Source organism: Miniopterus schreibersii, assembly GCF_964146895.1.
Source record: "Miniopterus schreibersii genome assembly, chromosome: 4".
NCBI lineage: Eukaryota > Metazoa > Chordata > Mammalia > Chiroptera > Miniopteridae > Miniopterus > Miniopterus schreibersii.
In genome coordinates this window covers 99198685-99216588 of record NC_138105.1, presented here as the reverse complement: position 1 = coordinate 99216588, position 17904 = coordinate 99198685, and the positions used below count along the sequence as shown (strand labels likewise).

Here is a 17904-nt window from a genome sequence, read left to right as displayed (position 1 = left end):
CCGGCTGCAACAAGCACCTAGCTTTGGAGGTAGAAACATCTGGGTTCACGGGCCTCTTCCAGCCAGGTAACCGGAGGCCAGTGACTACCTCCCATCTGCAGAGTGGGGACAACACTGTGCCATCCAGGAGCCTAAGGGTGAGTGAGCATCTCCCTGCTGCAGGAGGCAGGCGGGCACCCAGAGCTCTCTGTCTGCCTCCTCCTACCTCCTGGGGGACCCCAGGCCCAGGTGACCCAGAGAATCCGCCCTCCTGGAATCTCCCCTCTCCCCCTGCTTGCTCCTTTCTAACTGCATTTGCTCATTCTCAGGACTCTCCCACCTTGAAAATACGCAAGCCCCTCTCTCTCCGGCCCTTGGAGGCCAAACTTCCTGGAAAGATGCCCCAGAGCGGCTGTGTCCGTATTGCCATCTGCCTGCCCTCTTTCCCCCTCTCCAGCCTGGCCTCCACCCCATCACTCTGCCAGACAGCTCCCTTCATGTCACCGGTGACCTCCATGTCACTAAACCTTCAACTTACTACACAGCGAGGCAGCATTGGACTCCTGTCCCGTGGCTGCCAAGAGTTCTAGACTGGCCGTGGTTCCCCTCCCCTTGATCGGCCCCCTGACTCCCGCGTGGGCTCTGCATCCTTCGCGGGGCTGGTTGCTCACCTGTCCGTGATGCAAATCACAGTAAGTGTCTTCCCAAAGCTGCAGGCCCCCTGAGGTCTTCCTCCTGCCCATCCCTGGACTCCCAGCCAGACAGCAGCCATCCTTTCTCCTGGTCATTTTTCCCTCTTCTTCTTCCCAGGTAACCCAGGTACCCAGCCGAATAAGCCCAATAGTTCCTGTGGCTTCAGCAGCAACAAAAGCACCCCCTCAGGCCTCAGCCCACGCCCGTCTCTTCTGATAAGTCTCCGGCATGTCTGGAGAACGTGCCAAGGAGGCTACAGCTGATGTTCCTTGTAGGTAGCATCTATTGACAGGCCGCTTAGCAAGGTGCAGGTGGATACCGGAGGGAAGTTTGGAACCTCAGGAATGGAAGAAAGAGCAGTAGAAATTATAAATATATGCATAAATGTAATGGACTGTTTTTCTCATAACTTCTTTAAAATATGTATAATGTGGTGGGATTTTTAAAATATGTCTTTATTGATTTCAGAGAGAGGGAGGGAAAGAGAGAGAGAGAGAGAAACACCGATGATGAGAGTCATTGATCAGCTGCCTCCTGCATGGCCCCTGCTGGGGATCGAGGAGCCCACAACCCGGGCATGTGCCCTGACTGGGAATCGAACCACGATCTCCTGGATCCTAGGTCGACGCTCAACCGCTGAGCCCCATCAGCCAGGCAAAGTATGTATAATGTTGAAGGTAAAAATGATAACATTGTCTGGTGGGTTTCCATGTATGAAACGGAACAGTGTGGCAACAGTAACATAAAAGGGGGAGGGTACACGTTGTAAGGCTTGGACACTCTACTTGAAGCATTAAAATATTAATGAACTCTAAATAGACTGTGATAAGTTGGGAATGTATCATTATGATTCCCAGAGAAACACACACAAAACTACATTCAAAAAAACCAAACAGCCCGGCCAGTGTGGCTCAGCGGTTGAGCATCGAACCATGACCAAGGAGATGGAGGTTTAATTCCCGGTCAGGGCACAGGCCCGGGTTGTGGGCTCGATCCCCAGCAGGGGGTGTGCAGGGGGTGGCCGATCAATGACTCTCATCACTGATGTTTCTGTCTCTCTCCCTCTCCCTTCCTGTCTCTGAAATCCATAAAAATATATTAAAAATAAATAAACAAACAGTTGGCTGAGCACCGTCCCAGGCACGAGAGGCGGCAGGTTCGAGTTCTGGTTGGGGCACGTGCCCCCCAGTATGGGGCGTGGAGGAGGCAGCCGGTCGATGTTTCTCTCTCTCATCAATGTTTCTTTCTCCCTCTCTCTTTCTCTTTCTAAAAATCAATAAGAACATGTTTTTTTAAAAAGCACACAAAACAAAACCAGACATAGAGCCAAAACACCAAGGATAAATGAAAGCAGAGCCCTAAAGGGCTCAGTTAGTGAAAACGATGGCACTCCAAAGTCCACCCCTTCATAAAAGAAATTGTTAAACAATTCTACACTTTATTTTTCTTATCTGATGACAAAGTTAATACTGAATGTGGCAAACATTTTAAACCTTATGCTCATTCCCCAAACATTTACAGGTTGACGTCCCTACACTCTCGACGCCAGCCTTCGTAGAAACGTGGCGCAAGCCTTGAGTGTAAGTTTCAGCTGCCACCTTTAGACGAGTAAAAGGAAATAGATGAATTTAATCTGAGTAATATATTTTGTTTAGCCCAATAGATCCAAAATCGTATCATTTCAACGTGTAAGCGGTTTAAAGCGTTCCTGAGAACCCTGGCATTCCTCTCCGTGTCCTACAGGGCAGCCGGCCTCCGCCCAGCCGAGCCCCGTTCCCAGGGCTCAGTCGCCACGCTGACCAGAGGCCTCCCCGCGGGACAGCGGGACTCATGCTTCGGAAGGTGTACGGCTCCTAGGATCCCGACCTCGAGGGCCAACTACTCTTAGCTAAGAGCAGCCGTCAAGATGTTCTCTATGAAAGACATAGGTGTATATATTTGTGAATTAATCAGGAATCTTTCAGTTGACAGTGAAAGAAAATCACCTCAACGTGGCTTAAGGAAAAAAAGGTTGGAAGCGTCTATTGAATCATTTAAAGCCAGAGAGTAGGATCCATCTTTAGGTGCGCGGACGTCCAGGGCTCAAACGTCACCTGAACTCCGAGCTCTTTGTTTTTCAGCCCATGTTCCTCGGTGACAGCCGCCTCTGTCCACGTGACTGTCCTCTCCCACCCCCATTACCTCCTCCGGCCTCAAGTGCAAAGAGAGATTCTCTCTAACGTCTTGGACTTGGGGTTCATTAGGGTTTGCTGGGTTCAGGAGTTCAACTTGCTGTGGGGGCCGCAGAGCTCAGCCCTGCAGGCCCGGCCAGGTGTCCCCACCCGTGTCAGAGAGAGAGCCCGGCCTTGCGGGTGAAAGCAGGGGCTGGGCATCGGGTGGACAGGAACCACCTTCATGACTAGAACAGACTGTTGCTCACAGGTGGCATACATGGTGGAGATCGTAATATACACACGGACTTGCAGGAACCTGCTCTTTAAATATCTCTCGGACACCTGTCCAAGTAGTGACCTAACTGGAAAACGCCCCAGCCTCCAATTCAAAGATGTGCCTTCATTTATTTAACCAGGCGCCAGCTGGCGAAGCTGTTTCCTATCTTTTGCTGCTGCTGACATGCTTGTAGCTAAAACTCAGTTCACCTGTGAGGGCTCTTCTGTGAGGTGTATCCCTAGCCAGGGACTTGCTGTTCGAAATTTTATATATAAAATAATATATATAAAATTATATATATAAATTATATATAAAAATTATATATATAAAATATAATATATATTATATATAACATTATATATTATATATTATAATATATATAATATATATAATTAGTGTACAACCGGAATTTACACCAACTGCGCACACCTTGGTCACTGCGCCAAAGGAGCCCCTTCTGGTTCCTACCCATTCTCCACCCCCCTCCTGACTTCTAACACCAAACGTGGTTTTTTAAATTAAGGAAACAGCATGGAAATATATTTCCATCTTCTGCTGAAAACTCCGAGGTCCTGGCGGCCTCGCCTCGGTCCGAGTGCCCAGAGGTGCCGCCCCCGGCCCGGCAGGGGCCCCATGGAGCAGAGCCGCCGCCTCCCCCTGGCGGCCGGTCCTGGGAACGTCCCCCGTTGCCCTAACCTGCCTGGTCCCTGGGGACTGGCGGGGTCTCTGGCCGGCCATTCAAGCTGTTTCTGAATTTTATACATTGAGAAAATACTGTACAGAAGGAAACCAATTGATGTTCTCTCTCTCCGCTCCCCCGCTCTCTAAAGTCAATAAGCATACCCTTGGGTGAGAATTTAAAAAAAAGCAGTGGTGAAGTCCCGACACCTGCTACAACATGTAGCATGTGCTCAGTGACAGAGCCGGACACCAAAGACCACATGTTGTGTGACTGTATGAACTGGCCAGGAAAGGCGGGTCCATAGAGACAGGCAGTGGGCTGGTGGTTGCCCGGGGCTGGGGGAGAGGGGTGGTGACCGTTACCGAGTGTGGGGCTCCTTTGGGGTGACGAAATGTCTTAGTGTAGGCAGTGGTGGCGGTTGTGCGACTACATACACCGAAAACCACCGAGTCGCACACTTTGGGCGAGTCACTGGGTGCGCGAATTCTCCCGCTGACCTGTCCCCGGCCGCCCTCCGCGTGCGAGGGCTCCCAAGGGCGGAGCAGAAATACCCTCTGCGACCTTGGGCGGGTGGCATCAGCGGGCGTGACACCCACGGGTGCCGAGGGTCAGCGGCACACTCTTCTCCGTCACGCCACGTAAGGGGCTTGATAGCCACGGGGGGCCTGGAAGCTGCCCCCCCAGACACCGAGGGATTGTACTTAAGAAACACACACGCTGCCGCGGGCCTGTCTCCGGAATTGCTGGACCACAGCCGGTCCGCCTCCTAAGGTCCCCAGTGTCTACGCGGGTCACTCGGCCGCGGTGTGGTCGGTTTCCTCGCCTCCCCGGCAGCCTCTCGCCTCCCCTCTGACAGGCAGTGGAAAGCGGCGGCGCATTTTGTTTTTCCGGCCACCAGTTTTAGAATCGTCCCGCATTTATTGGCCCTACTGAATTCCCTATGAATTTTCTGTTCCTGGCCCTCACCTATGTTACTGGAATGTGTTTTGGTCAATCGGTATTTCTAACACGTTCTGTACAGATGTACTTTGTGTTGCACGTTGCAAATGTTCTCGTGGACTGGCGCGTAATGTATGTGAAACGCTTCGCAAGCAGGTTTTAACGGGTGACTTCACGCCTGCGTTGGTGGTCCCGCTGAAGGGCGTCGGTGCTCCCGTGGCTCTCCTCCCGCACCTCCCCTTCCCCACGCGCTAGCCCTGCGGGCGTCGGGCGAGTCCTCTGGCTGTGAGGCGACGTGGTGGCCGCTCTTCCACCCTTTCAGAAACACTTGGTACCAGAGTTCAGCACCAAGAGCCAGCCACGTGGCAGTGGGGGCATCTCGCCGAGAGTTTCCGTCAGTCCTCACCTGACCTCGGCAGGTTTATACATGAACGAGAAGCAGGGATGATTAAACTGAACTCAGAGAACATGGCCTCTCCAGCCCGTGGCTCTCAAAGCAACTTAAAACCCGGTTCCAGACCCGAGTCCCACAGGCCCGACCCTCCCTCCACGCTGGCTGTGGCTGCGGGCACCTGGCCGAGCGCCCCGGGGCCCCGGGAAAGCCCTGTGCTCCAGGTCCTGGCCAACCGAGGAGGGTCCTTGCAGTACACCCGTGTCCTTACCCGGAGGGACGCCTTCAACGCCAGACTTAAAGACATGAACACACACACACACACACGGGAATCTTAGGCAGTCTGGTTTGGTCCCATCTTCCAGGTCACGGCCGTCAGCCAGCGGAAGGGTGAACCAACCACAAGGTTAAGTTTCACCCGAGTTCCTCTCGGTCTTGGATGCTCATCACCTGCTGTAAGCGTCCCTCATTCCTCACTTTCGGCCTAGGGGAGCCCACGGCTCCTGATCTTTCCTCCCAAACGAATAAACGAGAACTCAAAACACATACCTTCCAGTCGGGTACTAGAAAAAATCCCGAGGGCTGTTCTGTTCCTGAGGGAAAGCAGAGCTGGACCTGAACCCGGCTGGTCCAGCTGGAAGCTCCCTGATGAACCAGCGGAGCGGGACACCCGGGGCGGGGACGCTGTCGGCTGTGTCTCTGTCAAAAGCAATGGCTAAGATCGCACCCAATCTTCTCACCCTGATCACGGCAGGCTGGGCAGGAGGCCGCTGCAGCTCCCATTACTACGTTCTTAAAACACATTCCACAAAGTCTATGAAACTGTTTAGAAAAGATTTATTTGAACATATGAAAGAAAACTTGAGGCCCCAGTAAAACAGATGTCCCTTTCCGGGGTGACGGGCAGTCCCCACCGATTCCTGTGAACAGCGCCATGTGCCGTGAGCTGGAGGTCACAGGTTTTGCTGGAAGCTCACAGGGCCGTCGGTGGGGCAGGAACACATCCCATTCGCAAGGAGAGAAGCCAGACACGTGGACGTGCAAACGCTGCTTCGCACACCCGTGTCCCCGACAGCACAGGCTCGGAGCGTGTGCGTCTGGAATGACACGAGATAACAGGCTCTCAGGACCGGCATCTCTGAAAGATGCACGCGTGGCTCTGCGGGGGGCTGGACACTCAGCCTTTTGTCTATCCAATCTGGACTCTCACCCACGTAACCAGGTAGGAGGCACCTGGACTGCGACGTCACAGATCTTCTGCCCTGAGAGTCGTGCTGGTGAGGAGGGGCCGCCCGCTGGCTCCCAGAGGTCCTCCTCTGTGGGCTGGTCACCCTCTCTGGAAGGCTTCCTCCCCCCAGGCGCAGGAGGCGCAGTGCCACTCAGTGGTGGGTGGGGCCGGCCTAGCGGATGGGCCGGAATGGAAACGTCATGCCCGAGAGGAAGGTGTGCCCGGGGTGTGTGGGCAGGGCGGGGTGGGCGGCAGGGTGGGCAGGCACGGCCCCATAGCCCAGGGGGGGCGTGTGGATGTGAGGGTAGAAGCCAGGGGGGAGCGCCGCGTGTGGCGACTGCGGCACGGGCCCCGAAATCACCAGCTGCAGCAGGCTGCAAACACAGGAGAAGATTAGGACGTAGATCCTGGCAGCAATGTTACTTTCCTATGACTCTGGGTAAGAAATTCGATCAATATAAGCAAACAAGTAAATAAACCTAAGTGGGGAGTACTATAGAGGCAAAATTCAGGTCTCTGTCAGAGACAGAGGTTTCGAGAAGTTTCCAGTCTAGTTGAAAAGACAGTTAACACAAAAGAGCCAATCAGAAAGCAAAGACGGATCCCAAGTGACTGTCCCCTCCTTCCCCACACCAGACCAGGCTGCCTGGATGCTGGGTTCCAGGATGGGCACATCAGGAGAGGCAGGGCCCTGCCAGGGCCCAGTGATGATGCTAAAATGATAAAGGATTTATGCCTATCATTATTCTAATGCCCCCCAAACACTAAACATTAAAAAAAACAAACTGCAGAGAGAAAGGAACTATCACAAAGGGATTATTGCAAGAGGGGTAAGAGGTCCCAGCTGTGCTAACTATGTCCTCAGGTGCCAGGGCATTTCCTTGGATTCCAGAAAAGCAGCAGCTCCTGAGGGAAAAGCGGCCCCTGGACAAGCTGTCCACGCAGCTGATGAAATCTCAGGCAGGGCCACTTTGTTCCACCAGGAGCCACTGTGCTCCATCTCCTCGGCTTCCGTATCTACTCACCCGACCCAGCTTCCCCTGTACAGCCGGACACAGTCCCATAGCCATGCACGAGGACGCGGGTCTCCCAGCTGCAGTTATCTCACCGGCAGCCCGTGAATTAGCACCTGGCTGATCCTTTGGCCTCAAATTATGCGTATCTCAGTACCAGCCTGCCACCCCTGCCCAGACTTGCTGGCCCTGGCCCAACAGTGCTGGCTCGCTCACCCTCTGTCCACACTGCCTGCCAACGCCAGCCCTGGAGCCTTATCACCCCTGTTAAAGAACAATGCAGCCCTGACCAGTGTGGTTGTTGCTTGGAGCATTGACCTGTGCACCGAAGGGGGTTGGGTTTGATTCCCAGTAAGGGCAAATAACCAGGTTGTGGGTTCGATCCCTAGCTGGGGTGCGCACAGGAGGAAACAGATCAATGTTTATCTCTCACATCGACGTTTCTCTCTCTTTCTCCCTTTCTAAAATCAACTTAAAAAAAAAAAGACCATGTGACCATCTGAAGAAAGAATGAGCCAACCTACCTCAGTACCTGGGTGGTTTCATCTCTGTAAACCCTGCATGTGCGCACTGTAGGGCGCATGGGAGTTCTGCCTTCAACTATAAACATTTCCACCAGTTGCCACAGTTAACTACTTTTAGTGGATACCATGTTCTACCCTCATGTAACACGACAAACTTAGTAACATTTCCACAGCCAATTGCCACAATGAGTACTTTTAGTGGATACAATGTTCTATCCTCATGTAGTATTAACAAACTTACTAAGTATCCCCACCTGTGGGACAGTTAGGTTGCTTCCAGGTTTTTGCTAATACTGCACTTAGGTGAAACATTTTTGTGCACATAGCTTTTGCTTCTTAGAGTCAGTGAAATTAATTAGGTTAAGTAAAATCCCTAAATTATGGAAATAACAGTAAAAGTGACAGCAGCTAACACTTCTTAGATACTTAACTACATAGCAAGTCCTGTTCTATGTGCCCTATGGCAGGAAGAGGGGGAGGAGGCAGGAGGACAGGAGGCAGGTACTGTTACTTTCTTGGTTTTACAGAGAACAGGAGGCGGTGGGAGATAAGGAATCTGCCTGAGGTCACACAGGAAGTAGCAAGGTTGGAATTTGTCCCAGAAGATGTGTGACCATAGTACCCCTTTCCACCACCATGATCACTGCTTCCCCAAATTACAATAATAACCACCATTTACGGAGAGTCCATATGCTGTAAACTATGCTAAGGAATTTATAAGTGTCACCTGCTTAACCTTCACTATAACCCCAGGAGGCAGGTGAATCAGTGCCCCCATTTTACAAGGGGGTCAACTGAGGCTCAGAGATAGCAAAGACAAACCAAGCACCATAGCAAACCACAGAAAGAATGGCGCTCAGCACCATCAGTGCCGCATGATGCCAAGGAGCTGGCCTGGCCAATGCACTGTGCCCCAGGGCTGTGGCTCTGCAGTTTCCCAAAGGGCTACGCAATGCAGTGTCACCAAGTGTGCACCAGCGCTTAGAAAGCGTGACACTCTGATTCTGGTTTCTTCCCTGGACTCCAGCAAGATGACCACCTCTTTTATCTTTGATTTACCCTCTCCCTGGCCTTCCTCTCATGTGGGCTATGCCACCGTATCTGTCCCCCACTTATCATCAGTCCTTAAAGTAAGGGGCTCCTTATATACAGAAGCTCTGGACCCTGCAGACCAGAAAGGGGTCCACCCTGCCTTGCACCCACCTGCAACCCCCACCCAACTAGAGGCCTTGAGAGGACACTTACTTGTTATGGGGCAGCCTGGAGCACAAGGTTCTCAGATCATCTGAAACCAAGGAGACACAGAATTAAGGAAGGGAGTGGAGAAAACAAAAAGCTTTCATTGACAGCTTTCCAAGGATGTTGGTAAGACAGTGAGGCTGCCTGATGCTACATTCCCTAGCATTGTTTAGAAGCTGCATTTTTTTTTCAGTTTTTGCTTTAACAAACTGGGCCCCAAAGAGAATATATCACTTAGGGAAGGGGCAGCTCTATTGGCAATTTGTTGGAAGCTGGGAAAGGGCCCCAAGGCTGGGCTCTCACCAAGCAGATCAGCTGCCCAAGGCATTAAGAGCCTGATAAGAGGGAACCCCATCACCAGTGACCAAAACAGGGTGGGGCCACGGGCAGTTTCTGGGAGCCAATGGTTCAAAGGCAAACACAGTCCTGGCCAGTGTGTCTCAATCGGTTGGAGTGTCGTCCATGCACCGAAAGGTTGCCGGTTCAATTCTGTCAGGGCACATACCCAGGTTGCAGGTTTGATCCCTGGTTGGGGAGCGTATGGGAGGCAAATGATCGATCTCTCTCTCCCTCTCCCTCTCCCTTCCTCACTCTCTAGAATCAATGAAAAGACAAAGGCAAACACACGTGTGTCATCAGTACAAGCTCTTTCTCCTGGGAACCATCAAACACTGAAATGCAAGAGAATTGAGGAACCCTCAGAACAGGTGAGGGGAATGTTTTATGCATTTAAACCTGCGTTTTTACTGCATGTAAATTACGCCTCGATAAAAAGGACTGCAGAAAAAGAAGATTCTCTACGAGGAAAGATGTTAAGCTATCACACTCTTGAGGTGTCCCAAGTTCTGAGCACCAATGGCCAGGAGCCACAGCAACATCACGGTCACAGTGCTCTGCTGGGTATGTCCTGAGACTCTCCTCTGCTTCCCCATGCCCACTAACAGGGACAAGTCTTAAAGGAGGCAGAGCAGAGCACTGAGAGCCCCTATTTTCTTCTGGGTGGATGGTGTCCCCACCCGTAGGAAGGCCTTAGCAGGAAACCACCCACCTCTCGTGCACAGCAGGGCTCCAGAGGCCATGGCCACCTGCAAAGCCTGGGCGAGGCGGTCCAGAGAGAGCTCGATCTCCTGGGAAGCGTTGAGGGGGTTCAGTTCGTCTGCCAGCCTGTTGATCTCCTCCACCAGTGGGACCATGTGGTCGAACAGGATCAGCCCCAGGCGCCCGTAGAGGTTCTTCTCAGTCAGGTGCACCTGGAGCACCATGAGCACCTGCAGGATGCTCAGGTGCAGTTTTGAGTACAAGAGGTGGGAGTCTTTGTCCATCCCCCCCGAGTCCAGGGCAGCTTTGGTGGAGACGTGGCCATTGGCTAGGGAGGGCTTCTTCTTCCTCTTGTACGCCAGAGGCGCCTTCACGCACCAGCGGATCAACCCGGTGAGCGGAGTGAGCTCTAAAAACCCTATTGGGAGGTTGGCTGCAATTGGAGTGTTTAAAAACGTGATGAGAATCAACCTCGAGTCCTCAAAAATCCAGGTGACGATCATTTCAAGCAAGTCCAGCGGCGGGATGAGGTCATCTGCAAAGACACATGGAGTCAGGGGGGTTCCAGCCCCAGTGACAGAAGTGGGCAGAGGAGACAGACCCCTCGTTCACAGTACTTACCACCCGACATTCAGATCACCTACTTTGCTCATCTGTTTTCTGTCTTGTTCCCTAGAACATCCCTCCACAAGGGCTGGGACTCTCGTCTTATTCATGGTTATTTCCTTGGTAACAGGACTGTCTGGCCACAGTAGGGCTCAATAAATACTCGTTAATCCAACAATTCCCTAGAACTCCATATGCCTTGAAGAAAGTCCATCCTATGTGTCATTTTAAATCAAATTCCATAATATTTATGTCCAAAACCACCACCACACTTCACCCCTTCCCCTTCATGGCTGTTTGGTGTCTCCTCCAGGGTACATGACAGTTCTGGTGGCCTTCAAGGAGCAGCTCGCAGTTCAGTCAGTGATCTGTCAGCTGCTAAGGGCCACCCCAGCCTCAGCCTGGAACCCCTATCTAAGCAACAGCTTGACCTCCTGTGACCCTAGGAACTGGCATATTCTACAGCCTAGACAGAGAATAATAATAAAAGCAAATTCTGACATTTACTTTGGGCTTACTATGTTCCCGGCACTGGGCTAATTCCTTTACATGGATTAACACATTCAATCTTCAAACAACCACAGAGGAAACTGAGGCATAGTGATGTTCAGTAACTTCCCCAGGACCCATCAAATGTATGTGGTGGGCCCAGATCTGACCCCAGGTGGCCTGGCTCTTACCCATGAGGCTACATGGCCCTGCCTGGGATCGGCATGCAATACCCTTAGGTGGCTGGGAGTGGGTCCCCAGCCTCCCGTCTCGGGCTGTGCACCCCTCAGCCCAGTGATCTACGTTTCTCCAAATTCATCAAGTTGTAACAGTAAATATGTGCAGCTTTTCGTATGTCAATCACACCTCCATAAAGTGGTTTAAAAGAAATCACCAACACAGCAGACTGGCAAACTGTCTTGAGAAAAGACCACGCCCCACAGCCATTCTAGGAGTCAGTGGTGATCTCTGAGCATTATTTCTTTTTCATGTTAACCCATTCCAGTGCTACGGCCAATTTGTCCTTAAGCTAGGTTTAACCAAATCTTTTCCTATTGGAAAACAAAAGGCCTGAATACTGTTCCCAGCCATTATTAACAGCTGCCAGATCAGGAAAGAAAGAGACTATTGCCCTGGCTGGTGTGGCTCAGTTGATTGAGCATGTCCCATGCCTCAGGTCACCAGTGAGAAAGAATCCCGATCAGGGCACATGTGCAGTTGCGAGCTCGATCACCAGTAGGGGGCGTGCAGTGCAGGAGGCAGCCAACTGATGTTTCTCCCTCTCTCTCCTCCTTCCTCTCTTTCTCAAATCAATAAACATATTAAAAAAAAAAAAAAAAAAAAAGACTGTCAGCGCTCTGAGGGCAAGAGCCAAAGGCAGAGCAGGAACCTGAAACAGAAAAGCAGGCTTTGAGCAGCTCTGCAGAGAAAGCTACTCACCAGGGTGAGGCCTCTAACTGCCCCACGTGGAGAGCAAGGGCCACAGACCCTGCCCCAATTCAACCAGAGCTGGGCAGCTGCTACTGGTTTTCTTTATTAGGAGTTTGCACAGATCTGACCACAGGGACAAGGGCTTCTCCCAGCTGAAGTCGAATGCGATTTAATGGCCACCTGAGGACCTCTCCTGGCATCTTGCTAAGGAAGCCTCAAAAATATCACTGAGAGCAGACCTGAGGTGCATGTCCTAGTGCAATGCACTGAGGACACATCTTGCTGAGGGAGCATTGCTGCCAAAAATGTTTCACTTGAGTTTTCACAATGAGAGAAATCCAAATCAAGGGGCATTCTGCAAAATAACTGCCTGAGCTCTTTAAAAGGTCAATGTCATAAGACATATTTTTAAATGCTGGTAACTGTTCTAGATTTAAAGACCAAAGTGACATGACCACTCTGTACAATGTATGATCCATGAGCTGGATCCTGAATCCTCCTGATCCCCAAAGCAGAGAGGGGAGGCTACAAAAGACGGTATTGAGACAATCAGGGAAATCTGAACATAGGCTATCTGTGAGATAACAAGTAGTGTAACAAGTAGTAAACAAATTAACAATGTTTAATTTCTTAAGTATGACAATGCTATCATGGTTGTGCAAGGGAATGGTCCTGTTCTGAGGAAATACATGCTTAAGTACTTGATATTCGCCACAAATTCAAAAGTTCAGGAAAAAAACATTTGTGAGTGTGTGTGGACAGGAAGGAAGGGACAGCAGGAGCAGGTATGGCAAATGTTATCAGCTGGTGAACTGAGGTGAGCTTTATGGATGTCTGCTGTATATTCTTGCAACTGTCCTGAAGTTTAAAAATTTTTCAAAATAAAAAGTGAGGGATCAGAAAACAAGTCAAGCCTAGGGAGAAAGTCATGTCTCTCCCAGACACCAGAGCCTAGCATTTTGGCCTGTCTGCCCCTTGGACCATTCTGAACCAGGCAACTGGGGATCACTAAGGAAAACTCCCCATTAGCGAATTCCAGAAGTCCAGGTGGCCCATTCCTGTTGCTTTCAGCCTAAAATACAACACATATGTCAGAGAAAAAGAGGCCAAAACACCGAAACGTTCCCTGGACATTTCACCAGAGTGTCAGTGGCAATAAAACAGGCAATGACCCGCTTGATGTTTACCTGATGAAAGGTCGTAGAGCGCAGTGACGGACGTGATGAACTGGCAACAGAAGCGGGGGCTGGCACTGAATATCTGCTTCAGCGTCTGCACGGAGCCAGGCACCAGACAGCAGTAGTCATCCACGAGGGCTCTGGCCAGTCGCACGCAGTACACCACAGGCGTCCGCTGCAAAGAAGCCCCAGTCCACATAACCACAGGTGTCATGAGCTAGCCACGAGCAACATGTACACCTAGTGAGGACCGCCAGCACTGGTGGAACCCTCCAGCGGGGCAAGGACGTGAACAGCTTGCTCTGACGCAGGGGTTGGCAAACTCAAGCCCGCAGACCGAATCCACCCTGCCACCTGTTTCTGTGAATGTGGTTTTACTGAAACTGCCCTGTTCACGAGCCTGCCTACTGTCTAGGGCAGAAACAAATAGCTGTGACAGACACCTTATGACCCACAAAGCCAAAAATATTCACCATCTTGCCCTTTACATAAAAGGCCTGCAGACTTTGGCTCCGAAGTTTATGTAGGAAAGATCATTTCTGACATCTGTAACCCTGTAGTTGAGACTCCAATAGCAAATATATTAATAGCTGCTACCACTTTATATAAATATGTCTTTATTTCAGAGAAAGAGAAACATCAATGATGGAGAGTCATTGATTGGCTGCCTCCTGCACGTCCCCTACTGGGGGCAGAGCCCACAACCCGGGCATGTGCCCTGACTGGGAATTGAATGGTGACCTCCTGGATCATAGGTCAATGCTCAACTGCTGAGCCACGCCGTAACTATCACAAGACAGAGCGGTACTCTGCATTTCTCTTACAGTTCTATCCTCTTACAGGTTTCTGTAATACTTTGAAATCCTCCATCACCACCCTCCCTGGCCTCTTTCCTTCTCCCTCAGATGCCAATCGGTAACTACTGCCAGGTTCAACATCTCTGGGGCCCCAACATGGCCTCCAGGGGAAACTGCAGAGCAGATGGCCCATTGAGGCTGAACTCTGCCCACAACACCACACCAGCCACCTCTGCCTCTCCTCGGGAGGAAGTTGCAGCCCCTGGCCCCAGTGTGGCAACCCTGACCCAGACCACGAGGACCCCGTCCTGTTGCTCGCATCTGTTCTCATTCTGCTGGAACGCCAACACAACTGCACCATGAGAGATGGATGGAAAATCACGTGATGAGTTACAAGATGCTAAACTTGACCTCATTAGGCTGCCAAGGGATAGAGGTGATCTGGAGGTTAATGACCACACACACGATCAATTCAGATGCCCCAGAAATACTGGTAAGAATGAAGGCAGAGACTCCACTGAGGTTTACCTGTGTACTACAAAGAACGGTATCTCTTTTTGCTAGCCAATTTTTAAAACTGATTTGAGAGAGAGGGGGAGAGAGAAAAAAACAAGGATTTGTTGTTCAACTTATTTATACATTCATTGGTTGATTCTTATATGTGCCCTGACCAGAGACTGAACCCACAGCCTTGGCGTATCAGGATGACGCTCTAACCAAAAGAGCTATCCTGCCAGGACTTGCTAGTCAAATTTTAAGGATAAAAAAGATTACAAGATGCCCTGGCCAGGTGGCTCAGTTGGTTGGAGCATCATCCCGTACACCAAAAGGTTGTGGGTTCAATTCCCAGTCAGGGCACATACCTAGGCTGTGGATGGGTTCAGTCCCCAGTTGGGGGGCGTACGAGAGGCAACCGATCAATGATTCTCTCTCTCTTCTTCTCCCTAAAAAAAAAATCAATAAAAACATATCCTTGGGTGAGAATTTAAAAATAAAGATTATAAGAAAACATTTAAATACATTAAAAACAAACAAAAAAAATGTTTCAAGAACTTAGGAATGAACAGGTGTGTGAAACAGAATGCAGTAAATATTGTTAGCATAGCTGAGGATATTAATCAAAATTTTCAGTTAATAATTACTCTAGCCCGGCTGGCGTGGCTCAGTGGTTGAGCACTGACCCATGAGCCAGGAGGTTACCATTCGATGCCCAGTTACGGCAGGTACCCGTTACCAGCTCCATCCCCAGTCGGGGGCGTTCAGGAGGCAGCCGATCAATGACTCTCTCATCATTGATGTTTTTCCTCTCTCTCTCTCTCCCTTCCTCTCTCTGAAAACAATAAAATAATAACAACTACTCTAAGTGGATTATCAATTTTTCAAAGACTCTGAGTAACAAAAAGCAAAACAAAATGAATCTTCCAAAATACCAGCTAACACAACACCTACTGTAAATATATACTTTTCCTCTGAAATTTATAAACTCAGAAAGCTCTTATGTTCCTCTCCGTTACAACAGTCATCTACTTTGTAATGTCATCTTAGAACAACACAAAACAACTCGCTTGCTGACCTAACTGTGTACGAAACAAGCAAACATGCCACAATTTAACATGTAATGTGCTTTTTAAAAAAAAAAGAAAAGAAAATTCTCTCTCTGAGGCTGCATGCATAGTTGTTTCAAAATCCTATCATTTTCAACTAAGAAAAATGACTTTTCACTTGTTCTGAAGATGGAGCCTTTCTCTTTTACATTAACGTACCATCACAAACTCCTGTTTTCTTAAGAATGGTTATGTACGTAAATATAGGTCTGGGGCATCAGCACACATGATAGTGACATCAAGGAGATAACATGCGGCCAAGGCTTCTCAAGAAATCCATGCCCGGCTGGGCGTGGCTCAATGGTTGAGCCTTGACCTAGGATCCAGGCAATCTATCCAGGCGACCGGGGTTCGAGTCCCGGTCAGGGCACATGCCCGGGTTGCAGGCTTGATCAATGACTCTCTCATCATTGATGTTTCTATCTCTCTCTCTCCCTCTCCTTTCCTCTCTCTGAAATCAATAAAGATTTTTTAAAAAAAAAAAGAAAAGAAAAAAACCCAATTAACTGAAAATTCCCGACACTAAGCTGCTCTTTGGAGCCTGGGGAGAAGGCTCTTTGGAGGGAAGTACCTGGAGCCAGGAGGCGGCACACTCCAACACTGGGATCCGACACACAGCCACGGCCATGGAGACCAGTTTCCCCAGCAAGCTCATCCGGCTGTCATCTGCTTTGTTGCCTTGGGGGCTGAAAAGGGATGAGAAAATAATCTGCCGCACAGAGTCCTTGGTTTGCTCCTGGAAATAATTGCACATGATTTCAAGAAGTTGGAGCTCCTGCAGTGAATTCAATCTCTATAAAAACAAATCCGGGAGAAGCGATGAGAAACTCGGCTTTAACGTGCACATTCATTCACACAGTAAGAAAACAGAAAGTGGGCTCTTTCCCCAGGGAACCCTTCACCCCTCTACGGCCCAGGTGCCAGGGAGGAGACCTCTGCTGTTAACCCCGGGACGCGTTTATACGTCGCTGTGCACCACCCGGGGGCTCGGCACCACCCGGGGGGTCTCTAAGCCGCCTGCGTGGGCACCCCCGCCGCGTGGCCGCCGCCCGCCCCGCAGCCGAGCGGCGCCCAGGACCCCAGGAGGCGGGGTCCGCGCGGCTGCGGAAGGCGCGGGGCCGAGGCGCGACCGGAGCCCCGCGGGGAGGCGCCGTCGGCCGCGCTCTGGCCGGGCCGGGGAAGGGCAGCGCCGCCCGCCACCCGCCGCCCGCCGCCCGCCGCCCGCCGCCCGCCGCCGGCAGCCGCACCTTGGGCTGCGCGCCGCGCTCCTTGGGCACCTGGTACACGAACTCCTCGAGCAGCTCCACGGGGCCCTTGTCCACGATGGGCAGCGGCGCGCTCTGCAGCTGGCTGCTGAAGTAGATGTCCAGGTGGTACAGCACCTCCTTGGCGGCGCTCAGCGCGTCGCGGCGCAGCAGCGAGTGCCGGATGTCGCTCATGGCGCGGCCGCGGCCCCGGGCGCCCGCAGCGCGGCGGGACTTCCGCCCCGCGCCCCGCCGCCGCGCCCGCCGCCCCGGAGACAAAGAGGCCGCGGCCCGGGCGCCGCCCGCCGAGCCGGGCCTGGGCCGCGGCGCCCGCCCCCCCGCCGCTCCCCGCTCGGGCCCGCTCAGGGGGCCATCGCCGCCGCCCGCCAGCGGGAAGCCCAGGAGCGCGACTGCGGCGCCACCGAGAGCCGGAGCCCGACGCCGCGGACGCGAACGGCGGGGAAGGCCCAGCGCGGCGACGGCGGCCCGCGGGGGTCAAGCGCCGAGCGCGCGCTCTCGGAGGGCGCCACCTGGCGGCGCGGCCCGCGGGCGCGGAAGGGCGGTGCCGCGGCCAGAGGTACGCCCCGCCCCGCAGGCCCCGCCCCGCCCCGCCGGCCCGCCCCGCGCCCCGAGACCGCCCTGGGGCCTGGGGCCGCGCAGGCCGGGAGCCGTCCAGCCGGGCGCCACGGCCACGAGCGAGTCTGGCTCCCCCCACCCCACCCGAAAGCCGGGCTCAGGCCCCTCCCCCCTCCCCCTAAGCCCACACGATTGACTTGCACGTGCTCCGGGGGGCGCAGGGACGGGCTCAGCCTCAGCAGTTCATTGTACAGATTACCTCGTCTGAATCTAAGGGGTGCGATGGCCAGTGGTGCGTCTCTACCCGATTCCCAGTTCCTGTCC

The 17904-nt window shown here is 52.2% G+C and overlaps 1 protein-coding gene and 1 long non-coding RNA gene across 3 annotated transcripts; one reads left to right on the top strand and one right to left on the bottom strand.

Moving 5' to 3' along the window:
- Nucleotides 1–50: 50 nt before the first annotated feature.
- LOC308555536 lies at nt 51–1267 on the top strand. The gene is made up of 3 exons (XR_013998554.1): nt 51–137; nt 437–671; nt 790–1267. It is a non-coding gene; the product is annotated as an uncharacterized lncRNA (long non-coding RNA).
- A 4667-nt stretch (nt 1268–5934) lies between these two features.
- INTS15 (integrator complex subunit 15) lies at nt 5935–17279 on the bottom strand. 2 transcript variants are annotated; one of them, XM_081137338.1, is made up of 6 exons: nt 17008–17279; nt 16332–16553; nt 13369–13534; nt 10167–10691; nt 9125–9164; nt 5935–6716 (listed from the first exon to the last, which is right to left on the bottom strand). In XM_081137338.1, exons 1-6 carry the CDS (start codon nt 17197–17199, stop codon nt 6515–6517), a joined length of 1347 nt encoding a protein of 448 aa, XP_080993464.1. In that variant the 5' UTR covers nt 17200–17279; the 3' UTR covers nt 5935–6514. The 2 variants fall into 2 exon arrangements, with proteins under 2 accessions (XP_080993464.1, XP_080993463.1); XM_081137337.1 differs by having other exon boundaries at nt 17038–17278.
- Nucleotides 17280–17904: the final 625 nt, after the last annotated feature.

Excerpts from the sequence above, each read along its gene's own strand:
- INTS15 (XM_081137338.1), bottom strand. The coding sequence starts at position 17,199 with ATGAGCGACATCCGGCACTCGCTGCTGCGCCGCGACGCGCTGAGCGCC. Across the intron at positions 13,535-16,331 it reads GTGCCGCCTCCTGGCTCCAG|CGGACGCCTGTGGTGTACTG; the intron begins GTACTTCCCTCC and ends GCTTCTTTGCAG. Across the intron at positions 6,717-9,124 it reads TCCAGGCTGCCCCATAACAA|CCTGCTGCAGCTGGTGATTT; the intron begins GTAAGTGTCCTC and ends CTGTGTTTGCAG.